At 35.8% G+C, this 24,546-nt stretch overlaps 1 protein-coding gene across 1 annotated transcript in view; it reads right to left on the bottom strand.

Moving 5' to 3' along the window:
* Nucleotides 1–24,546, bottom strand: part of EPHA5 (EPH receptor A5) — a 351,895-nt gene that overhangs the window by 58,898 nt on the left and 268,451 nt on the right. The window contains exons 7-8 of the mRNA XM_033214556.1: nt 23,998–24,157; nt 14,319–14,424 (exon numbers count right to left, since the gene is read on the bottom strand). Coding sequence (XP_033070447.1) covers nt 14,319–14,424; nt 23,998–24,157 — 266 coding nt within the window. The remainder of the gene's footprint in view (nt 1–14,318; nt 14,425–23,997; nt 24,158–24,546) is intronic.

Raw genomic sequence — 24,546 nt, 5'->3', positions numbered from 1 at the left:
CCAACAAAGGCTCACTCCTAGACTTTCCCCTCACTCCTGTCTTCTTCCTCCTGACCAAAATCTGGTGTTCTCTGATGGTCCTGCATGACATGCCATACCTTCTGTTTCTAGAACCTGTGAATATAATAAACTTTGTTTTCCTATGCCTCTTCTGTGTTTCTACTTGTGGTCATACCTGACTAACCATCACTTAGAAGAATACAGGGCAAGAACTCAACGAACAGCAACCATCATGAGTATGCAGATACCAGTGCCAAATCTTGCAAACAGGAAGAAATGATAATATGTTATTTAAAACAAAAACAAGGAAGAGTCCCAAAATAACAACAAAATCAAGTGATATTGTTATCCATAATAGTGGTGGCTAAAACACAGTGTGACAATGAGAGCAGACAAAACTAATATTTAATATATAAAAGTATGCCATTTTTCTGTGAGATTAAAATATTAGAGGAGTAAAAAAGTAATGAGAGAAACAAGGAGTGAGAGACAGTAAGGGAATTTTGGTAAGCAAAATGATTGGTGTATTAGTTTGTTTTCATACTGCTATAAAGAACTGCTGGAGACTGGGTAATTTATAACAGAAAGTGGAAGGGGAGGCCTCAGGAAACTTACAAACCTGAATCATTGTGGAAGGGGAAGCAAGGGGCCTTTTTCATAAGGCAGCAGGAAGGAGATGTGCCAGGCAAAGTGGGAAGAGCACATTATAAAACCATTAGTTCTTGTAAGAACTCACTCACGATCCTGAGAACAACACAGTGGAATTCAATTACCTCCACCTAGTCTCTCCTTTGACATGAGGTGATTATGGGGATTATAATTCAAGATGAGATTTGAGTAGGGACACAAAGCCTAACCATATCAATTGAAATATAATAAGCTTTTTAGCACTGTAACTATCACAGCCATCAGGAGTATACAAAGTCAGTCCTTCCAAATGGCATAATAAAGAATTCAGCTGCTTGAGATTGAGTTGCTAATCTATTAGAAACAGTTTCTTTTTTTCCTGGTTCATGTAAGACCTTATAAAGCACAGATCTTGAACAAATGTGGCTTTTAGCTGATGTTTAAAATCATCTGGGACACTTTGATTCATTTTTCAACAATGAGTATACTTCCAGACATGGCTCAGGAAATTAACTGATTTTTTTTGTTGAATAGATGTTCTAGCCTTTGGCATAGGGAAATGCTATTGATTTTCACTGTGGAGCTGGATATCAGGTGTCTGTGAAAGGCTGTGTTATTGTGGGTTCTGAGAGATGTGTAAAATTCCCAGAAACCTAGGAGGGTCTTCCGCCAGAGCCCAGCATCTTCTGGAGTGCCATTCTGTACTCTTTCAGATGAGGATCACATTCTTAAAGAAATGGAGCTTTGAGCAAATGGAGCTTTAGATAAAAAGTGTACTTTGCTCTTGTGGTTAGGCTTTTGACCTGCCCTTTGCTTCATACTAGGTGAAATCTAAGTCATTTGATTCTTTACTAAAATAATTTGTATCTTTGCAAGTGAGTGATATTAACCTCTTATTTCTAGTACCATAAACTGAGTTTTTCTTTCAAATGTTTGCCTCAGTATAACTTCCTGAGCATTGCAGTGATGTTTACATGTTTGATCTGTGGGATGTTCAACAGTGTTGAGCAATTGAGCCAGTAACCCTCTTAAGTTCAGTTTCCTAGGATGGTTTGCTTCCCACAGTGGGCAATTAGTTGTTGCTATGTTCCTTGTCTTCCTGGCATTACTCTGCCCTAATCCCCATTTGTCACTTATTAATAAATTATGATCTGCTCTCTAATTATTTTGATTCAGAGCCTTTGAAGAAAAAAAAGCATGTAATCATGAGAAAATAGAAGAGATAACAACCCTCAGATATTAAATCAATACTCATGTCTGGATTTTTTATAGTTGTACAAAGTCACATCTATTGCTAACTCATAAGTTTCTGAGATTTACTTTTAATAAGCTTTTATCTAAAATCTGTGATTGTATATATGATTACAAATGTTTGGTTATCATTATTTTAAAATATAATATTTATGAGATTAAAATGTTTTCATAACATTTATTGTTCATCTTAGAACTTATTAAATTCTGAAACTACATAAGCCTAATCATGTTATAGATGTCAAATATATCAATTTATAAAAGTTATTGTTGCTTGATGTCACCAGGTACATCCAGATGTCAAAGAAATGAAATCATAAGCCAGTGAAGATTTATTAACTCCTATGCACTACTTCTTGAAATCATTGCATTTATTTTGTGATGGGATCAAAAGGTTTATTATTTGTTTATTTAAAGGTATATTTATGGGTTGTGCATTTCGTTGTGTTTACTTTAGAGATATTAAAGTTTTTCATTTTCTAAAATGTCAACATTAATGGGAAAAAATGGACAAACCACTTCAAATGGAGATTGATGCACAGCTTATCTTTAATTCAATAGCTTATGAGTTATTTATTTAATTAAGTTACATAGGAGAGCCACAGAAGCCTTTATTTATTTTTTATTTATTTTTATTTTTTTATTATACTTTAAGTTCTAGGGTACATGTGCATAACGTGCAGGTTTGTTACATATGTATACTTGTGCCATGTTGGTGTGCTGCACCCATCAACTCATCAGCACCCATCAATTCATCATTTATATCAGGTATAACTCCCAATGCAATCCCTCCCCCCTCCCCCCTCCCCATGATAGGCCCCAATGTGTGATGTTCCCCTTCCTGAGTCCAAGTGATGTCATTGTTCAGTTCCCATCTATGAGTGAGAACATGCGGTGTTTGGTTTTCTGTTCTTGTGATAGTTTGCTAAGAATGATGGTTTCCAGCTGCATCCATGTCCCTACAAAGGACGCAAACTCATCCTTTTTTATGGCTGCATAATATTCCATGGTGTATATGTGCCACATTACTTACTGGTCGACAGAAGAGAGAAGACATTTAAAAAATGCCCTATAATTTGTGGTTTAAAGTGTTAAATTCTATAAGAATACTGATATATTGTTGTGATATATTGTTCAAAGGAGATAATACTTTGACTAAAGGGATTGAGGGAGTTTCTTTTTCCCTATTCATGATAGAAAGTTTGATACAAGTCTTCACATGTTGGTAAGGCTTAAATATTGAGGGATAATATAGAGTTTGTTCCAAGCAAATGGAAGATGTGAAAAAGAGTGTAGAGTGAGAGATTCTGTTTCCTCTTTCTCACTCCATGTGCTTTGTATAAAACTGATCCTATTTTCAGTTTCAGGTGTGAGTTCCTATGGTGTTGGTCACAAAGTGTAACTTCTCCATCCTCTTCTTAGTTAAGGTCCCAGTACTACTGATTGACTTACTCTGTGGAGCTAGGTATCAAGTTTCTGTCACAGCCTGTGCCATTTCAGCTCTGAGAGTGAAGGGTGAGAGCCCTAAAGTCAAATCTGTGTTCAACACAGTGACCATTTCCCCTTAGTGATCCAACAGTTGCCTGATCTCTTCCTACCTCATGGGCCTCTCCTTCTTAGGCCACTGTGGTTGGATCTTATTCTTCCATCCTACCTTTCAATATCAGTGTCCCAGGGTTTTATCCAATAACTTCATTTTAATCAATGTCTTTAAATACCATATTTGTTCAACAACATTCTTGAATTATGTCTCAATTGCATAACAGAAATGATTTGAAACACCTGGATCTATCAGTACCTGTCCCTTAGACTAAATGCTTTAATCCTGGGAACTTTTCAGCTGGAAGATCAATAATTTTCTTTTAGATTAAGCCACTATAAATTATGGCTTCTATCATTTGCAAGCAAAGAAATCCAAGACAACAACACATAGTGATAATTCTGGAAAGGTAGTTTGAAGCACATTTTTAAGAGTCTTAAACTCCAACTGCACTCCTCCAGTCATACTTTCATTAGATATTTACCCAGGACCTACATCATAATCCTTATATTCAAGATCAGCAAATATCTACTGGGGTGACAGATACATTAAATGGTGAACTAAAACTACTTCAGTGAGAAAATAAATTTTTAAGGGTAGACAGAAATGGAATTAACCAGGGTTCACAAACTCAGATATGACCATGGAGTTGGTGACATTTAATTTGCATGAGTTTAGAATAAATACAATTTTCTGGGTATAATTGTCCCATGAAGGGAGGAGAATCTACTGAAATTCAATGTATTTTTTAGTGTCAAGCTAAAACTAACATTAATTTCTAAGAGGTGTTTTATTCATATTTCTGATAGTTTCTAAAGTTTTAAAATGTAAATTCCATTATTTTTAGCAGCAGAAAATCAGAGGCTTCCCACACAAAAGTTCAAAAGTTGAATAACCACAAGTCTTGGGGAAGTTATATCCTAAAGAGCAAAGGCCCTGACATCAGAGCTGGGTTCAAGCTCCAGGCCTTTACTGACTAGTTGTATACAATAATTTTTGTTCTGGACACTTTCCAAGAGGAAAAAAGGCACAGATAAAAATCCCTATCATTTTGTATCCTTCTCTAGTAGGACAGACAGACTAAAAATGATGCATGGTGTGCAGAGGAAATAATCATGTCATCTTTTTAGTATGCTCAATTGAGAGAGCCAGATTGAGCAAAGATTGGAAAGAAATAAGAAAAAAGCTATAAGGAAGTTATAGCTTCTGTGTCAAGGAAGTTTTGGACAGTAAGAAGAGCCAATGCAAAAGAATAAAGGCAGGATCTTTCTTACAATTTTTAAGAAACAGCAAGAAGATAATTTTATCAGCTATAAATTAGATATAGATCTAGTATTGAGACATGGTGGTGGTGTGAGATATTACTTGCAAAACTTTAGAACATTGCCTAATAGTAAATGCTATGTAATTAATGTTAGATAATGTTATACTTTTCATTACTATTACCATGTTACTTCCATTAGGAAAAGAGGCTTCTCTGCAGGTTTTAGAACATACCCTTCATGAATATACTTTTCACAAAGTACTCATTCAAGAAACTATGATGCTTTGATATCAGATGTAGTCAGAGCTCATTCATGTGTCTAAATTAAGTAGCTGCATTCAAAACTCTGGCATAAATATTTTATTTGGCTCCAAATGAGCTTGAAGAAAATTTTCTAAGTTCAAAGGATTTTACCCTCTAGCCATTGCTTTGACTAACATAAAAACCATGCCAAGCATGTAGCAAGAACTCAAATACTTCTTGAATTAATGATTCAGACTAACTGAAAAGTTACCATGAAGAGAAAAATTCCAATTGTATTGTAAACTCTTCTTCTATCCCTAACTATTGTAATTCTGTTTTATAAAATTTTGTCTCCTTACCAGACTACTAAGTAAGAGTAAGAACATTTATAGAAAGGACACTGCTTTCTTATATCACATGTCCTAGACTTACCTTTGTGTTTATGTGCAATAAGTGTCCAAAAATGTTTGTAATGGATAATTGTGAAGATGTCATTTACAACCTATCTTACTTCAAGGGAATTAAAAGTAAGTGCAAAAGGCTAAATTTTAATAATATTTTCTTGAAACAATAAAACCTACTGTTTCATATAAATTTACTTGTTTCTCTAATTTCTAGCATGGTCTGATGACTGTAATTATGGTAGCCTCTATTATAGTATTGGCTGACTTCTAAAGAATTTTTGCTTCAGAAAACTGCGACATTTCAAATGCATTGAGTTTCAACTGTTGAATAGAACACAAAGAGAAATAGGATTGAGTAATTTCATGTCTAGGTACAAGATTTGAACATCACCATGACAATCAAAAGGAAGATTGTTTGGCCAGAAAATGTAACTTTTAACAGGCATTAAGCCATTTCCCAAATTAAATTTATCATCTAAGGAACATCATAGCATTAAATTCACATATGAATAATCTTAAAATTGATGGCAGCGGCGGCCTGTCTGGAGTGACCACTGCAAAGGCATCGACTGCAGAAGGGGAGGTGAGGCCGAGGTTATGCGCTCTGTGGAGCCAAAAGAAGATGGGAATTGATGAAAGCCCACCCCCTTCCAAATTGACACGGCAGGAGCCCTGCTCTTCTAGGCACAGCTGCAGGCACCCAACTGCGGCTATAGACCTTGGCATCCCTGTGCTTTCGGGAACCCCAAAAGACTCCCTGCCCCTGCAGGCTCAGGCATGCCTGCTCCTGCTGTTTGGCCTCTCCTTGCTACTGGTGCCAGCTCTGATTTCAAAGAAAAGTTGAGAATAAGCCTGGGCGCTGTTAAAACCTTGCCAGTGTGTGTGCATTCGGGGCAGTGCTGACACACAAACCCCCTGCTACCTAGGTATTGATTAGGGTTCAAGTTCCCTTTTCTCTACAGAACTCAAGGCTAACTAAGGGGAATATTGTAAAGTTTTCAGACGACCTCACAGTTACAAAGAAGCTTTCCAGAATTTAACTCAAGTATTTGAACTCACCTGGAAGGACGTTATGCTACTTTTGAATCAGCCCCTGACTACCACTGAAAAGCAGGCCACCCTGCAAGCAGTACAGAATTTTTGGGATGAGCTTTGTATCTCATATAGTTCCAGGGAAGGGGATGAGCCTTATCCCATTGGAAGAACAGCAATAACCACTGGAGGACCCTAAATGTGACTGCAATGATTAAATTGAAGAATGAAAGAGGAAGAACTATCATGTATGTATCCTGGAGGGTTTATGAAGGACTAGGACCAAGCCTCTCAATTAGTCCAAGCTATTCATGATAGAACAGGGATTACATGAAAATCCCACGGCCTTTCTGGAAAAGCTAAGAGGGGCCTTGGTAAAGCACACGTCTCTAACTCCTGATTCAGTTGAGGGACAACTGACCCTGAAGGATAAGTTCATATTCAAGCAGCCCCTGGCATCAGGAGGAAGCTTCAGAAACAGGCCATGGGACCAGATAGTACTTTAGAGAACCTCCTAAAAGTGGCCACCTCAGTCTTTTACAATAGGAATCAGGAGGAGGCCCAAGAGAGGGAAAGGAGACACAAGAAAAAGGCAGAGGCTCTAATAGCTGCCTTGCAGGCTCACAAATCCCAAAGTCCCTTGGATGGATCTGTTAACTGCTACAAATTTGGCAAGTCATTGGCACTTTAGGAAGGACTATCTGGACAGCAGGAGGAGGCCACTTTGGCCCTGTCCAATTTGCAGTGGTGACCACTAAAGAACAGACTGTCCTTGGAGACGGGTCACTGGGTCCAGCCCGAATGGTCCAGCAGAACTGATGGGCCCTGGGTCACTTCTCCCTGGCTCTGATAGTTCAGAAGTCAAATGGAGAAAAGTAGACTTCTTCCCAGACACTGGAGCGGGTCTTTCAGGTCTCTCCAATACAACTCCCCTCTCCTGTCTTAGCAAGATCGTGGAGTGGGGAGGGCATCTCAGGAACACATTTAACCCAATATTTTTCCCAAACCCTTACTTGTAGTGACCTCTTGCTTACTGTTCTCACCTTTGTTCTGTTCCTCACCTAAAACATTTTTATCAAGGACTCCTTAATCCTGAACTCCCAAGGGATTATCTACCCCCCTAAAGAGTGATTTCTCCTTTAAAGTTTAACTGCCGCCATACAAGATTTAATTTTTTTGACCAAGATGAAACAGCTCTAGTCACAACATTAGTTTTCAAAATAGTCTACTTTTAGATTTTTTTTTCCTTTTAGCTCCTCTTTGTATAATAATCACACTTGATCGAAGCACACTTAACCTCCTTGTAAAATGTGTTTCTTCTTGTCTAGAGGCCATCAAACTCCAAGTGGTCATGAAACGGGAGCCTCAGATGATGGCTCCTTTCTTCTCAGGGACCCTTAGATAGGCCTCTGAGAGAGATCTGACTGCTGTTTTCCCCAAAACAATGCCCCCTATCAGTTTGAAACAGTTAAGAGTAGTCACTGTCCCTATCCTAATGGCAGTTAGATGTACCTCTTCACAGGGGGGATTGATGGCAGTGGTGAACCATCTGGAGCAACAGTTGAAAAGAAGCTGGTTGTAATTGGGGAGGAATGGCCTGGGCTGTGTGCTCCATGGAATGAGCAGGAGACAGGAAAAGGTAGAAGCCTCACCGACCCCCTTTCAAGTTGGCAGGGGAGGAGCCCCACCCACCTGCATGCAGCTGCAGACACCCGGCCACAGCTGAGGACCAAAGCATTCTTGCACACTCAGGAGCCTGAGACGCCTCCTGCCCCTGCAGGCTCAGAAGGGTCTGCTCCCACTGCCTGGCCTTTCCCCACTCCTGGAGCCCACTCTGATTTTGGAGCAAAGTTGAGGATGAGCCTGGGTGCTGTTGCGACCCAGGCGTCTGTGTGCACGCTTAGGGTAGCACTGACACACCAGTCCCCTGCCACCTTGGCCCCCTCTGAACTTTGGGCACCAAAATGAGCACAGGGGAGAGGCTGAGGGAAATCTGAGAGTGACTCAGCTCGGGCCTGCAGGAACCCCTCAGCATGAACAGCCTGGATGCTGTGGACCGCATGTTGATGGTGGCAGGAGGCAGACAGGATTCTGGACAGAAGGCAGGGGCTCCCACCTTCAAGTCAGGGATGGTTTGAAGTCTAGGGCCTAGGCTATCACTTCTTTGGTCTGGAGTGAGAAGTTATGATGCTTTCTCCAGCCTTCCTATAGCTGCTCATAGTCCAGTCAACACACACTTTCTTCCTTCTGAAGCCCATAAAAACCCTGGACTCAGCCAGATTGGAGAGACAACAGGACTCCTTGTATACAGATAGGAGATACCCACTGTGGGTCTGTTCTCCACTAGGGGCTTCAGACTTGGAACAACCTGCCTGCAGATAGGAGCTACACACTCTGGGTCTCCTCTCCACTGTGAGCTGCACTCATTGGGATGATGTACCTGCAGAAAGGGGCTACCCACTTTGGGTCTCCTTAAGGCTGTACTGGTTACTCAAAAAAGCACCTCTTCACCTTGCTCATTCTACAGTTGTCCATGTACCTCATTCTTCGTGAACATGAGATGAGAATTTATGACCCACTGAGTGGTGAGAGTAGAAGAGCTGTAATACAAACAGGGCTAAAACACATCCCTCCTCTACACTCACCATATTGCTAGTGAGAGAAGAGAAGAGTGGCAACCCTTTGGGGACCCCAGACCTAGGGTTGCTCCGAGTCAGGAATTTGACACCCTCTTTGGGGCTTTGCAGTTTCTGGCATCTCCAAGTTTCCAGGCACCACCACATTTGCCTCATCCAGACATGATGCCCACAGTGAAAACTACTTGTGATGCATTTGATTCAGCTTCAGGCTTGCACTGATCAAGTACTTGTGCTGGTACCAGGAGCAACCCACCCCTCCACAGCAGCCAGCGTGCCTGGCTGTGCTCAGTGGCCAGACCCTGTGCTCGCTCACTCATGCACCCCTCACTGCTCCATACCTGGCGTGCCTTTTGCAATTGTGAGATTTGGGTTGGTAACACGAGACAAGTGCAGCCTGCCAAGGCAAGTGGGCAGAAGGAGTCCAACAGGTCTGAGCAAAACTCAGGCAAAGGTTCCCCTGGTCACAGAGGCTTCTGGCTGGAAAAGCAACACCCTAAGAATCCTGTGACAAAATCATATATAAGGCCAAGCAGCATAACAGAATTCTTCCTCTTCAGGAGACATTTTTGGCTTTTTTGTTTCCTGTTTCTAAAATTAGCAAAAAGCTTTAAGTGTATGGTTTACATGCAAGAACATGTGCAAACAAGGGTGGAAGAGTACATGTGTACAATGTCTAAGTTTTTACTTCTAATTGTGTATGTGGACTTAATTTAAAATAAAAAGTGAAGCTCTGCATGCTTGAATTTAATTAAATTCAGGATCACATAATAAGTGATCAGAAACATAGTATTAAAAAATATTCTTTAATTCCATAACGAAGGTTATATTTAGAAAGATTCAAAAAAGAATTGCTTCTGTAAACTAAAAGATGTTTTCCTTTGTATGTCTATACCACTAAATCTTGTTACTTTAAGCTTTTCATCACCGTCTGAACTATTCAGAAGTTAATTTTCAGAATTTAGACTCTATTTGAAATAAGGACACAGATAAATAAAAAAGTCAACTTTATAACACTAATCATATTTAAAGGATTAAAAGGAGGAAGAAATAAAGTGAAAAACTTTCTTAAACATTTAACAGGAAAACAGTGAGAATATTCATTGATGAAAGACTGGTCGATTAAACATTTAAAAATCTGTAAAATAGTAAATATAAGAGATAAACTCCACAAAATTAGGACAAAAGAAAGTTATCAATGCCCAATGTCATTAGTGATAAAAGAGAAAGATTAAAGAGCAATTTCAATATGCTGTGCATATAAAGAGGCTTAATTTATTTCCATCCTAAGATGATTAGCTCATAGTTTGTGGAAGGCATGTCAATTGTTTTATAATCCTGTAAAAAACATTTAAAGGTTAATGGGAAACAGTGGAGAGAGTCTGAACCCTGCAGAAAATACCCCATAGATTACTTAACATATTTAAAAAGGAAGATCACACACATTCTAAAATTGTCAAGAGTTCTAATATGTTATACTTCTTTGCCATTTTGTTAAATAGGATTTTTCCTTCAAGATGGATATTTTACATTATTTTAAATTGTGTCTGGGTAGGAATATTACAAAAGATTTCTGCATAATCAACTTAAGCCTAAAAATATTAAAAAGTCTCTATATTTGATTTATTTTCCATCCTTGAGTGTATTTTAGAATTTTAAAAGTTAACCTTTTTTCTTTGAAAGAGATTAGTTTCATAATACCTAGTGTGTCATCATTTGCACTTTTTTTTGTCTAAGTAAAAACACAAATTTTTAGTGAATATGGATCTTCAAGATGTATTTCCTCTTGGGCCCAAATCATAAAATAAATTGCCAATGAATATTGCATGCAAGCAATATTAATATTTTGCAATATATCAAAATAAATGAACTTATTTAACCAATGATGAGTCCAATTATTTTTAGTTAAATGATGTTACCTAGGAGCAACTATCTGGGTTATCATATCATATTCTAGATATTAGAAAGTAATAAGGGTAAGCTCAAAGTGAGATGAAAGTCTAAATGTTGTGTGTGTGTGTGTGTGTATGTTTGTGTGTGTGTATGTCTGTGAGACAGAGAGAGAATCAATCATATTTTGGCACAGCGAGAAGGGACAAACATATCTAATCCTATATTTTTACATCTTTCCTAGCACAAGCTTTTTAAAATAATTTGCTATTACTCAAATATAGTTTCCCAAATTCATGTTAGGTTTTGGCCACATTTATTCATTTAATTTTCCATTTATTTAACAAATCTTTACTGGGTTAATTCAGGACAATCTAGGTACTACAGGGTGAGTTAGATTTAATTGGTCCCAACAAAAATTACAAAGTTCATTGCCTTAAATGAGATAGAAAAAGTCTTTCAAAAATCATATCACTTAACTTTTGAATAGTTATACTCATATAATAAAATATAAAATAGTTTGTCCATGAAGAGTACAATACAATGGCCAAGGATGTTTCTATTATATGACAAATGCTCCCTGAAATTCAAGAAAATACATTCAACAAAATAAAGTAATTAAAATTTCATGCAGAAAATTGGCTTCTAAAAAACTATAAGCCTCAGATTTGTTTTTGGCGAAATGTGCTGTCTTTTCAACAGCAAATTCCTAGTGTCAGCATCTTAAACTGTGTTGCAAAATTAAATTGGATTAGGAAAGAATTTTAATATGAATGAACAATGTGCTAATTGCTTAGATGTTGCTGTTTTTAAAAGTAATTACACTTTCATTAGACAAAATGTTCAAAAATGTTTTACCAAGCCTTGGATTTGGCAGAAAATTAAGCTATGTGTTTTGAGCATAGACCTAATTCTAGTACAAATGAGACATTATACTAAAATTTCATTTTTCTTGAACAGCAATTTCAGGTATATATAGAATTTGTGTGTGTGTGTGTGTGTGTGTGTGTGTGAGAGAGAGAGAGAGAGAGAGAGAGAGAGAGAGAGATGGTTAGGCTTTGTGTCTCCACCCAAATCTTATCTTGCATTGTAATCCGCATAATCCCCGCATATCAAGGGAGAGACCAGGTGGAGGTAATCGGATTATGTGGGCAGTTTTCTAAATGCTGTTCTCATGAGAGTAAATTTGTTCTCAGGAGATCTAATGGTTTCATGAGGGGCTCCTCGCCCTTGTCTGTTCCCCCCTTCAGCACTTCTCCTTCCTGTCACCTTGTGAACAGGTGTCTTCCTCCATGATTGTGAGTTTCCTGAGACCACCCCCCGCCATGTGGAACTGTGAATCAGTTAAACCTCTTTTCTTTATAAATTACCCAGTCTTGAACAGTTCTCCATAGCAGTGTGACAACTAATACAGAGTGTATGGGTGACTTTGTAGGAATGTGTGCGTGTATGCACTACAATGATACTACCTTTCAGTTACCAAATAGTAAGTAGATTGAAAGTTCTTTCAAATATTTTGTCTAATGCTAAAGATACCACATAAGGTTAAGCAAGAATCCGTAGCAAACTATCACCTGTAAATTCACTGTGCTAAGTCTACAACAACATATTTCTGATATTTGATGTGTATCCTTTAATAAACTCTCAAAAACACAGATTTATTGGATTCTAGACTTTGGTTATTTTTTCCATTTTTATTCATTTCTCCTAAGTGTGCACACAACAAATACAGAATCTTCTTATAACCTCCATGTCCATAAATATAACTAATGTTTATTGAACTTATTAGAAAGGAAACCACTAACTCTTATCTCAGTCCGAAATAAAGAAATGGCATTACAAACCAGCTCTGCAAAGGCGTCATCTATAATTTGGGGTGGAAAAGACACATTGTCACGTGGTAGTTTTCTTAGTAGTTACAATTCATGCAACTTGATTATACTATTGTATCAAAATTGGACAAGATTAGTGAAATCAGCTTATCTTCTAGAAAGCAGGGATACAGGTTGTGCATTCTCCCCAGGTGACTTCAGAGAGATGAAATCAGTGGAGCACTAGATAGCCATCCCCCTGCCTGGGATGGGCTTAATTGTCCTCAACAGAACACAAACTATCCCCTAGCTAGAAATTCTAGAAATACATAAATGCTAATCTAACATTAAAAGTAAGCAATGAATTACTGCATATTTTCTTAAGAAAACTTCAAACAAATAAATAAGAACCATAAGTAACAGAATTTGCAGATACAATGAGGGAATGTTCAAAAGATTTTGTGATATTTTATAAAAATAAACTGTTATTTCTGTAATTTAAGGATATAGTCATAAATCTTTTCAGAACACAATATGCAGTACTTTGAAAAGTGCCCAATTCTGTATATTTATGAGTTGAATAGGTGCTGAAGAGTCAACAGTATGAGTAGAACAGTAACAAAATCAATATGAACATTGATTTCCTGGCTTTTTGGGGGGACCTTATGGTACATTTTCACTTTTTTTCTGAGAAATAAATATTTCCATGAAGACTTTCATTAAGTTTTCTATAACGGTCTAACACCAAAATATATTTTCAAATGGATAGCTCCCATTACTCAATATCCCTCCTAATAATGGCCTGGATTTAAAAAATATGTGAAACTATGTTTATTGTAGGAAAATAGCATACTCTTGTTTTATTTACTTCACTTTGTTTTACTCTACTTTATTTTATTTTTTATTGTTGATTATGCTCAGCTCAATATCAGAAAATACCTAGAACAGCTCTTATTGAGACTTGACCTCTTTTTTGTATAAAATGAAAAAATGTAGATACGTAATATATTATATATTCATGTATCGATTTCGATAATATTTAATACAATTCACTTCAAATCAGTATATACCATAATTGAAATATTCAGGTTGAAATCACTTAGAAGCTGAAAATAAAAGCAGTCAGTGAAAATGTTTGGTCATTTTCTAAGTAGTTTGTTTGCCATAATTTCTGCTTTGGATACACCATCCTGTTAGGATAGAATACTGGCTAAATAGAATCATGTCTCATTCCTCAAAAATATACTTGGCACAGAGATAACTTTTCCCAAACACTAATTAATCTTGAAGCAGACAACTATATATACTTTTGAGAGACAAAAAGTTTCAGATTAAAAAACCTGTGTCATATAAAGAGATATAGCTATATTAACCGAATAAACAATAACACATCAACGCAGCTCTTATGAAGAGAGCATACCTAAAAAGAGAAATTGTGGGCTTAAAAATCATCAATAATAGGAACAAGATAAGGCTTAGGAATTGCATCATGTATTAAGATTATCTGCTGATATATTGCTTGCCTGATTTGTTTTGGGATGTGCTTAACAGTCAAATGGTCAGATCAAGGTGAGGAAGAGATCAGCTGCAAAACTTCAGAATCACAGCTTCCTCTCTTACCTTCCACTGAGGAGGAAGCCGATAACCACTGCCAACAAAATGACTCCCACTGTCACAGACACAGCAATTATAGGAATCTGGCTTTGATCGCTGGATGCTGCAACTGCTGATAGGAGATACAGAAAATGGAGCTTGTGGTTAAAGTGATCACATGCATTCAAAATAAAGGCTGCTTAATAGACAGTAATCAATTCATGATTTAAGCAATTTACCCACACTTGACTGAGATTTCCCCTAATATCCTTTCTTAAAAGTGTGTAATTGAAAAGTCATCTTTAATAGAAAATATTTACTTTCCAAATAGAGATTTGAGAGCATCACTAAGTCACTGATTATTTCCTTGTCATCATAAAAAATGAATGCATGTTGTTTGCATAGTATTCATCTAGGGGCCTTAGATCTGCAAATTTAAATGGAACTTCTTTATTGACTTCAAACACCTTGATCTAAATAGGAGGTGCCAGGTATATAAGATTTTATATTTTTAGAGTTTGTATTCTGCTGTTCTCTAGAAAAAAAAAATCTGATGAACCCAGGTAGGACATTTTTCCCCATAGACATTGGAGACATTGAAGACCAAAATAATGTGACTATGACCTCATTGAAGTAAAATATAATATCAGTATTCTGAATATTACTACAAAAACACAATGTAAAGCACAATATAACCAGTAAGTATATTTCATAAGTAAATTCACTTTTTGAAAAATGTCAAGGCAAACATTTAGAAGTGTAGAAACCTATCTTAAAATTGGATATATTTACATCACCTACTTTTTATATACATAGATTTAGATGAAATGTTTTATATTTTAGTATAAAATTCCCTTCATAAGAGGAATATGAACATGATTAGGCAGTTGTACTTAAATAAGCAAATAAATTCTATTTTTGTGCTAACTAATCTGGATTAAAATAAAACGCCCATAGGGCAAAATAAATTGTACTAATGTTCTTAAGAATCTCTCCATAGAATATGTAGCATGCTTCTTGTTTAATGACATGATCAATTTGATAACTTCAAAGTAGCGCTAGTTTAGCTCCATGGTAACAAATATTGTCACAGAAATTAGTAACAATCTGTGTTTTCTTTTTCACAACCCCATACCAGATCTTGGCCTACCAAGAGTTTAGGATCTCCAAACACCTCCCTTTCTATTTTAGTCACATTGTTCTTGATTCTTTCTAACCAAAACTAAGTGATTTGCTGATGACCCTCTTGCACTGATCCGCTTTCAACTATTCTAGACCAATATTTAGATCCCATTATTATTAACAGCTGGTTGGAGTAAAACTATTATTTTCAATATAGGTCAGGGCTCTTACCTTCTTCCTTTTTGCATAATATGTACAAGAGTCTTGCCCTGTTTTCTCCTAGTCTCTGACGCTAAGGTCGGTGGTAAGAAATTTAGTTATAGGCTACAGTATAAATGAGGCAGGAAAAAACTACCCCCAGAATTGCTAATACCCTTTCCCCAAGGTCTGCTTTATTAATCTCTAAACTCAGATTATTTCTACCACTACTTTTTTTTCTCTCTTTCTCTTTCTTTTTTGGCAGAGGGCACTGTTTCTAGAGAAACTTCACTCAGAAACTCAATGTTATTTGAGTAAGCTGCAACTGCTGCTTGAATGCCTTAATTCTCTATTATTAATTTCCTACTAAAATCATCCCCATGAGTCGTCTTCATATGCTCCGTGTATTAATACATTCCCACTTCCCACATTTGAGAAATGCTAAACTTTCAAAGACCTCCCTCTGGAAGACGCTTTTGCTGCCTTATAAACTATTGTGCTGCTTATAAGCCTGAGTAGATATCACCTTTAGGGAGAAGTAAATCTTTATATCTAAACTTAGTAGGATTAGTTCAATCCAAATTGGAAAATAGGTCCAGCATTTACTACACATATGGGTCAAGAAAATTACTTAAACTTTTAAAGTCCTATTTGCATAATCTCCAAAAAGGGATAATTTCCTTGGATCATTATATTTCTGTTAAGATTAAAGATAATACATATAATGCACTTAGCATAGAGCTTCAACTACTGACAGCCCTAAATAAATAGTAAAATATCACTTATACTTATTATCTCCCGCTTTATTTACTATTCTTATATTTCCTATTTGTCAGCATCTTGACAGAGGCATCTGAAACCAACCATATCTAAGAACCAACATTTTAAAATTATCTCTGAAATTTTTTTATTCTTCTGCCTTTGAATTCCATGGATGATGACATTTGCAACATGCAATGAGTACTTCTCTGTTTAACTTATCCTCCACCATGATTAGGAGTTTGACTTAGCTGAACGTATACCTTAAACTTGAAACTCTCCTCCTCTTGGTTTTTATGGCATCAGACAAGCTGTTTTACTCTGTCCCTCTCTATGAAGCACTACTTTGTCAGTTCTGATGGCTTTATATTCTCTTCCCACAGTGATGTATGAATGATTCTTCACGAATGCTCACTCCTGATCCTTCTCATTTCTTATCCTTCTCACTTCTCTCCATTTCTTTCTGTCTGTTTTTTTTTACATCTTCCTTTTCTTTCTCCCTCTCTCTGATACTTCTTCCTTCATGATATCAATTAATAACTATCACGATGACAAATTTATATCTCCTACCCTTATTTCTCTCCAAAGAATCCTTCCATTTTTTATAACAAACTGTTTAGCCCTTTGTTTGGATTTTATTGTTACATAAAAATTAGCATGTTTAAAATTGGCCTTTATACCACATCTACCCCCAAAGGCATTAACGAAAACATATATCAACAAATAAACATATCATTAATCAAACCAAAAAATCAAACTGGTTTGATCTCTTTCCGGTTTCTTTGAACTATTACTAAATCTTTCTTAACTTCTGCTTGATCATTCATTATCAAATACTTTTGTGTTTCTTTGATGTTTCTCCCCATACATCACTTACTTTCATCCAACATTAACCTATTTAATTCAAATCTGTATAATCAAAATGGTGGAATATGGTTCATAGCATTTTAACTGTTCTCTCTGCCTTCTATATACTCATATTAAATATCAAAAATATCATTTTTATGTTTCCCTGACCAAAAACTTTAGAAAGTCCTACTACCTTTGGAAGAAAATTCTCAAATGCTCAGTCTAGTTTTCAAAAGCCCTTCTAATCTGAGTCTAACAATTATTCCTACTCTTAATGTGCCAGTTTGGGAACTCTCACAGATATAGTTTTGGAGGAAGAGTGCACAATTACTCAGATATAAGGGTAAAAACAGAGTAACTTCAGATTGGCCAAAGTATTAAATTTGAGAAAAAATATAAAATTTTGGTAGTGTCAAATTCTTCATTTTTAGTAATTTCCAGGACCTACATTGACGATGCGCACCTCTTTATAGAAAAATATATTGCATTAAAATAATTGCTAATGGCATTCAAAAGATTAATATGCTAAGTTGATACATTTTATGAACATAGTTTATAAGTAACATCAAATCACAAACATTAATATTCTCTGTGTTTATCTAATGTCCTCTGAAATCAGATCATTTTTGTAAAAAAATCAATTAGAGACCATTTTGTGAGGAAGAATTTACAGAATATATTTTTGCTTATGATTATTTTAGTTTAATTTATTTATATAGTTTTATTATTATTTTAAATTTGCAATATTTTCTAAGGTCCTTGATGGGTTTTAAATTTTCTTATGTGCATGTGTGTGTGTGTAGACAGGGTCTCACTCTGTCACCCAGGCTGGAGTACAGTAGCACGATCCTGGCTCACTGCAGCCTTCGCCATCAGGGCTCATGTCACCCTCCAATCTCAGCCTCCGAGTAGTTGGGATTACAGGCGTGTGCCACCACATACAGCTAATGTTTGTGTTTGTTGTTGTTGTTGTTGAGAAGGGGTTTCACCATTTAGCCTAGGCTAGTCTGAAACTTCTGAGCTCAAGCAATTCACCCACCATAAACTCAGGTTTTAACTATTAACTGTTTCACATTCAATAAGTAATTTGTGAACAATTTCTAATATGAAATGATTAATCAAGATTTTTAAATTGTTTATTATTTTGTTTGTCCTGAGGGCACTAATAATATCATTAATTATATTAAGTCAGATGAAAATAGATAATTTACGGGTTACCGTCAATGCCTTCATGCTTGTTTATTTGTTTAGGAGTGAGACAAAAATATTTAGGTCAAGTAGGAGATATGGTAATCACGTTAACATACTGTTAAAATTTTAATCCTTAAGATATATACCTTTAGTTATGCATGTCTCTCATTTTCTTATGTTTACTAAAAATTAGTTTATTAATGATGTCGTTTTGGAAAAATAGCTGGGAAATATCATGGGAAGACTTAAAAGAAAATGTTGAAGCAATGTAACTCACTATGGTGAAAGATCACCAATTATAAAAATTAATATCTTTGTAAATAATAATGTTTCTTTAAAAAAAATCATTACACATTTGCATCATACCTGGAAATTTTAAGGCAGCATATACTGAGAAGTCACATTTTTTACCTCACCTTGCTTCCCACACTCCTGATTGTATACAAATATTATGTGGATATTCTCTAGACTTTATTGCCTCAGCTATATATGTGAAGAGTTCATCATTGAAGGTTAAAATAATTGTAAGAGCCAGATTATAAGTCTACAGGTCAGACTGAGAATTTGGGATCTTTCTCTCACAGCAATAGGTATCTATAAACTTTCTTAATCAGGGTAACTTAATCAAGGGCATAATTTTTAATAAGTAATATAAGTACATAGGAATCAGTAGAAACATTAAAACAATATAGTAGGCAAATAGGCACATGAAAGTATGTTGAACATAATTAACTAACAGTGATTTTCAAAATAGTGAGATATCACTACCCACTTATCCAAAATGACTAACAAATAAGTAGATAAATAATGACAATTCCAAATGCTGACAAGGATGTAAAGAGACCAGATCAATCACCCATTGCTGGTGGAAATGGAGAATGATACAGCCATTTTGGAAAACATGTTGGCAGTTTCTTACAAAATTAGATATACAATTACTGTACAATCCAGTGTTGTACTTTTGGAAATTTATCCTAGGGAAATAAAAACCTACATGACACAAAAATCTGTATACAAATGTTTACAGTATCTTTATTTGTGATAGCAAAAACTGTAATCAGCCCTGATGCCCTTCAACAAATTAATGGAGGTTAAACAAATTGTAGTACATACATATTAAGGATTATTATTCAGTAATAAAAATAAAGAAACTTGATACACACCACAATCTGGATTAATCTGCAGGAAATTATGCTAAGTGAAAAAAGCCAATTCCAAATTAAAAGGCATATACTGCATGTTCCTATTTATGAAACATTTTTGAAATGTGACATTATATATCAATGGCAGATGAATGGTTTCCAGGGCTTAGCGATGCCACAACATTTGTTCTTAAAGGTAGTGGATGTGGTTATAAAAAAGAAACACAAAGGATATTTACAGTATTGGGATTGTTTGGTAACTTGAGGTTGGTGGTAGATACACAAACTTGTACAAGTGACCAAATGGCATAGAATCTAATACACATACATGTCCACATACACATTTACAGAGGAATACAAGAAAATAGGATTAAATCTTGGATTGATTGCATCAATATCAATGTTCTGGTTGTGATATTATATTATGGTTCTGCAAAATATTACCATGGGGAAAACTAAGTAAAGTGTATAAGAGTAGTCTGGGCCGGGCGCGGTGGCTCAAGCCTGTACTCCCAGCACTTTGTGGGAGTATATATATATATATATATATTCACTGTTGTTGAGAATAGGGTAGGGTAAAAAATCAATTTTAAATATATTATTTTTATACATAACAAAATTAAAATGAAGAAGTTAACAGTTATAAGACATAAACTAAACTTGGCAGAGGAAGAATAATTGGAGATTTTCTACCCAAATCTTCATATTAGTTTTTCTAAAAAAATTGCTTTGCGGCCGGGCGCGGTGGCTCAAGCCTGTAATCCCAGCACTTTGGGAGGCCGAGACGGGTGGATCACGAGGTCAAGAGATCGAGACCATCCTGGCTAACACTGTGAAACCCCGTCTCTACTAAAAAAATACACAAAAACTAGCCGGGCGAGGTGGCGGGCGCCTGTAGTCCCAGCTACTCGGGAGGCTGAGGCAGGAGAATGGCGTGAACCCGGGAGGCGGAGCGTGCAGTGAGCTGAGATCCGGCCACTGCACTCCAGCCCCGGCGACAGAGTGAGACTCCGTCTCAAAAAAAAAAAAAAAAAAAAAAAATTGCTTTGCGTTCCTGTTTGTACTACTATTTGCATTTCTCTTTAAAGTTATCTTTTGACTTACAAGATAATGTCAATGAAAAATAAAAGCACTCATAACATTTTAACTTTTTGTTAACAAATGAATGAAATGTAATATAAATTAGTAAATAATAAATTCTATAAAAACACAAATCGTAAAAAAGTGTCAACTTTTCATTGTTTGTATCATCATTATGAATTGAACAGGCAATTGGAAAATTCTTTTTAAAAAATATACTCACGGAAATTTTAAAATAACTTCCTATTCTTACATACCTGACAAAATAGTTTTTATTTATTTATTTATTTTAATTTTTTGAGACGGAGTCTTCCTCTGTCACCCAGGCTGGAGTGCAGTGGCCGAATCTCCGCTCACCGCAAGCTCCGCCTCCCGGGTTTACGCCATTCTCCTGCCTCAGCCTCCCGAGTAGCTGGGACTACAGGCGCCCACCACCTCGCCCGGCTAGTTTTTTGTATTTTTTAGTAGAGACAGGGTTTCACCGGGTTAGCCAGGATGGTCTCGATCTCCTGACCTCGTGATCCGCCTGTCTCGGCCTCCCAAAGTGCTGGGATTACAGGCTTGAGCCACCGCGCCCGGCCTAAAATAGATTTTTCTTAGTACAGATGGCTCATTAAAGTCAGAACTCTTTAACTATTACCTACCAAATAAAAATCACTGATAGCTTAACGAGGAAAAACACAAATATGTTTATTGTGTGTTTACCGTAATTACTGCATTAAAGTACTTGAAGACCTTGTTGGGGAAATAATAAATGTAAATTAAGAATGAAATTATGATATAAAGTATATAATTGCCCAGTGAAATAATTAATGTGGATTTCAGAAAATACTACAAAAATAAATGTTCTGAAAAAAAGTATTATTTTAATTGTCATTGCGTATCTTCTCTGATTCTTTGTTAGACAATAGGCCTTGAGAAAGAAGGTATTATTCCTTAGAATTATTTGAGTCACTTATAGCATCTTTGAGCTAAAAATAAACCCTTTGATGGCTAGAAATTGAATAAAATCAATTTTAAAATAATAAGCAAAATTAGGCCGAGCGTGGTGACTGACGCCTGTAATCTCAGCACTTTGGGAGGCCAAGGTGGGCAGATCACCTAAGGTCAGGAGTTTGAGATCAGTCTGACCAACATGGAGAAACCTCATCTCTACTAAAAATGCAAAATTAATCAGGCACGGTGGTGCATGCCTGTGATCCCAGCTACTTGGGAGGCTGAGTCAGGAGGATCACTTGAATTCAGGAGGTGGAAGTTGTGGTCAGCCAAGATTGCTCCACTACACTTCAGTCTGGGCAATGGAGTGAGACTTTCTCAATATAAATAAATAAATAAGCAAAACTACTACTCTAAAATGCTTTTTGAAACAAATATTCTATATTTTAGAATTAAACACACAGTATATTCCTTTTGTCTGGAGAGAAGTTTCTATGTGTTACTCACATTGATTTTTTCAGGGCCTAGCAAAGCCTAATATGTTATAGGTGTTCAATATATTCTTGTTGTTGAGTTATATTCAGAAAATATTATATATAAAGATCAAAAAGGAATTAATATCTAATATATTCTCTACAAATAATAAATTCATTCTGTATAAAGCTTGTACATATATGTACACATGAGTAAAAAAAAAGATTTTACTCTCGTAGCTAGGAGGCAGTATGATATCGAAGTATTTTCATTTGCTATTAAAAATAATGCTATAATCTACTTCGGTAATAAAAAAATTAGTGGGTGATATTTCTTTTTCTCTAGAAATTATATAGAAAATGTTAAAAGAAGCTTACTTCAGGTAAACCTTTGTAAAAGTATACATAGGAAATGATTAAATATTAGTCCCCTAAGTCATCTGAATGAGTTTTCGTGTGCTTGGCAGCTACTATTTAATACATATGTAAATGATAGAATATTGAAAAGCCTGAAGAAAAACCAGTTGCCAAATGTGCCAACATCCTAGAACTGAGTAGAATTTATCTTTTTTTTTTAATGGGATTTTTCATTTGTAGAGTTATCAAAGCACTCAAGCATAGTTTGAGATTTCATTTATGGCTTTGTTCCCAGAGTTGGTAGATCACATAAGCAATATTTATTACTAATTATACCGAAACAGAATCAAGTCTTGTTAAGATGGCTAGCTTATATAGCATGCCTTTTTTTCCTAAATCCCTTTTAGTTTAAAGGGGCAGGATTAAATAATCCATTGCTAATATTATGAGAATTTTCAGACTAATATCACATGTTCCTATTCAATCTAGTAAGAAAAGAAAATTTTCTGAATAGCATTAGAAGTTCAAATTTCAGTAGCTTCAGTTAAACTTCACTCATAGATTTTCCTTTGTGTAGAAGACAAATTTATAATTTTTTACAATGGCACCCTTTTCTGTATAAAATTCAGTGAAACAACACTTAGAAAGTTATTTTTACAGAATAAAAATTATTTTTAAATAATTCAATTAAATACACTTTAAAAAGAAGATCTTGATTTTCAAAGGGGACATATAATATAGTTTTATTCATATTTTAATTTAATAGCTCTTCTGATTCTTACAAAGTAAATTCATAACTAAATTATCATTTTGTTGATTTGTGAAAAAAGGAAATATGCATTTTATTTTCTTTATTTTAAAATTACTAATTTTTATTTAACTCCGCTTAAAGCAAATACACATACACACTGACACACATATACACTTCTGACATTTCACAGTACTGTGTATTTCTTCACAAAAAGCTTTATCAGCGTCTATTACTGTCTTTAAATTCTTTCAATGTGTTTAGGACAAGTAAGTAACATAAATATTTTGTTGAAATTAAAGGAAAATGTTTTACGCTATTTTATAGGGAAAAAAGTGATTCCAAAAGGCTGATCCAAAAAATATTCCCAGATTTTCCAGTTAAAGACAGTGCCAGAGATTTAATACTTTTTATGAGATCAGATTGGTTCCTGAGAGCACCATTTTCTTGCCAATCTCAATGCTAAAGAAAACTCCCTGTAGAATTTTCAAAGAAAGACTAAGCCTAGTAGCCTAGTTCAATAAAACAACTAAAAAAGTAAATGGCAATAATTCAATAAAGTATGGCAGCAGTGGAAAGAAAGTCTTTAAAAGCAAGTTTAAACATTTTTAAAATATCTCCTGAAGTACCGTCTTCCAGAAGACTGAATGCAATGAGGAGCAGGGACCAACGTGTTAACCCGCCGACCTACCATAATAGCATGACAGATGCTTCCTACCTGAAGGGGTCATGCCTGGGACAGAGAGAGGGAGAGTGAGACTGACAGAGTGCCCAGGGAGGGTATTGATCCACTGACTCTTTTCTGGTAACCATTACTGAGACATGCGTTGACAGTAATTAAAATGACTTACACACTGGGGTGGTTTCAAACTCAAATCTTCGACTGAAGACACCATAGCCTGCTGCTGTACGTGCTCGAATTTGGAAGACATAAACTGAAGCTGGTTTCAAGCCCTCTGCAGTAATAGTTGTCTCTTTGGATTTGATAATTGTATAGCTGGTCTCTTGGTCCTTGGGATGCACATGCACATACAGTAAAAAAGGCAGCATATAAATTAATAATGACAGCAAAATTTAGAACCATAGATCAGAAAATGAATCAGAAACTAATGGACTCTATTAGTACAAATATAATATTTTAGAAAAAAATCCTACACATCCTAGGTGTGCTATTGACATAGAATATTAAAGTCTTTTCTAGAACTCAGGGTGGTGAGTGACATTGTGTCCACCTATCCAGAATACTTGTCTTTGGCAGTAATACATTTCTAAAACTTTGAAAACATAATTTTGTAGGAGATTGATTATTTTACAGACTCTATTTTAGTATTGTTATTTGTGTACTTTTTTTCCTCCAATATAGTTAATTGGAGCATATCTAACATACTGCCTATTCATAC

This window comes from Trachypithecus francoisi, unplaced genomic scaffold (assembly GCF_009764315.1).
Source record: "Trachypithecus francoisi isolate TF-2019V2 unplaced genomic scaffold, Tfra_2.0 Lachesis_group1, whole genome shotgun sequence".
NCBI lineage: Eukaryota > Metazoa > Chordata > Mammalia > Primates > Cercopithecidae > Trachypithecus > Trachypithecus francoisi.
Note: the sequence above shows the minus strand (reverse complement) of the source record. Positions and strands in the feature narration are given on the sequence as shown.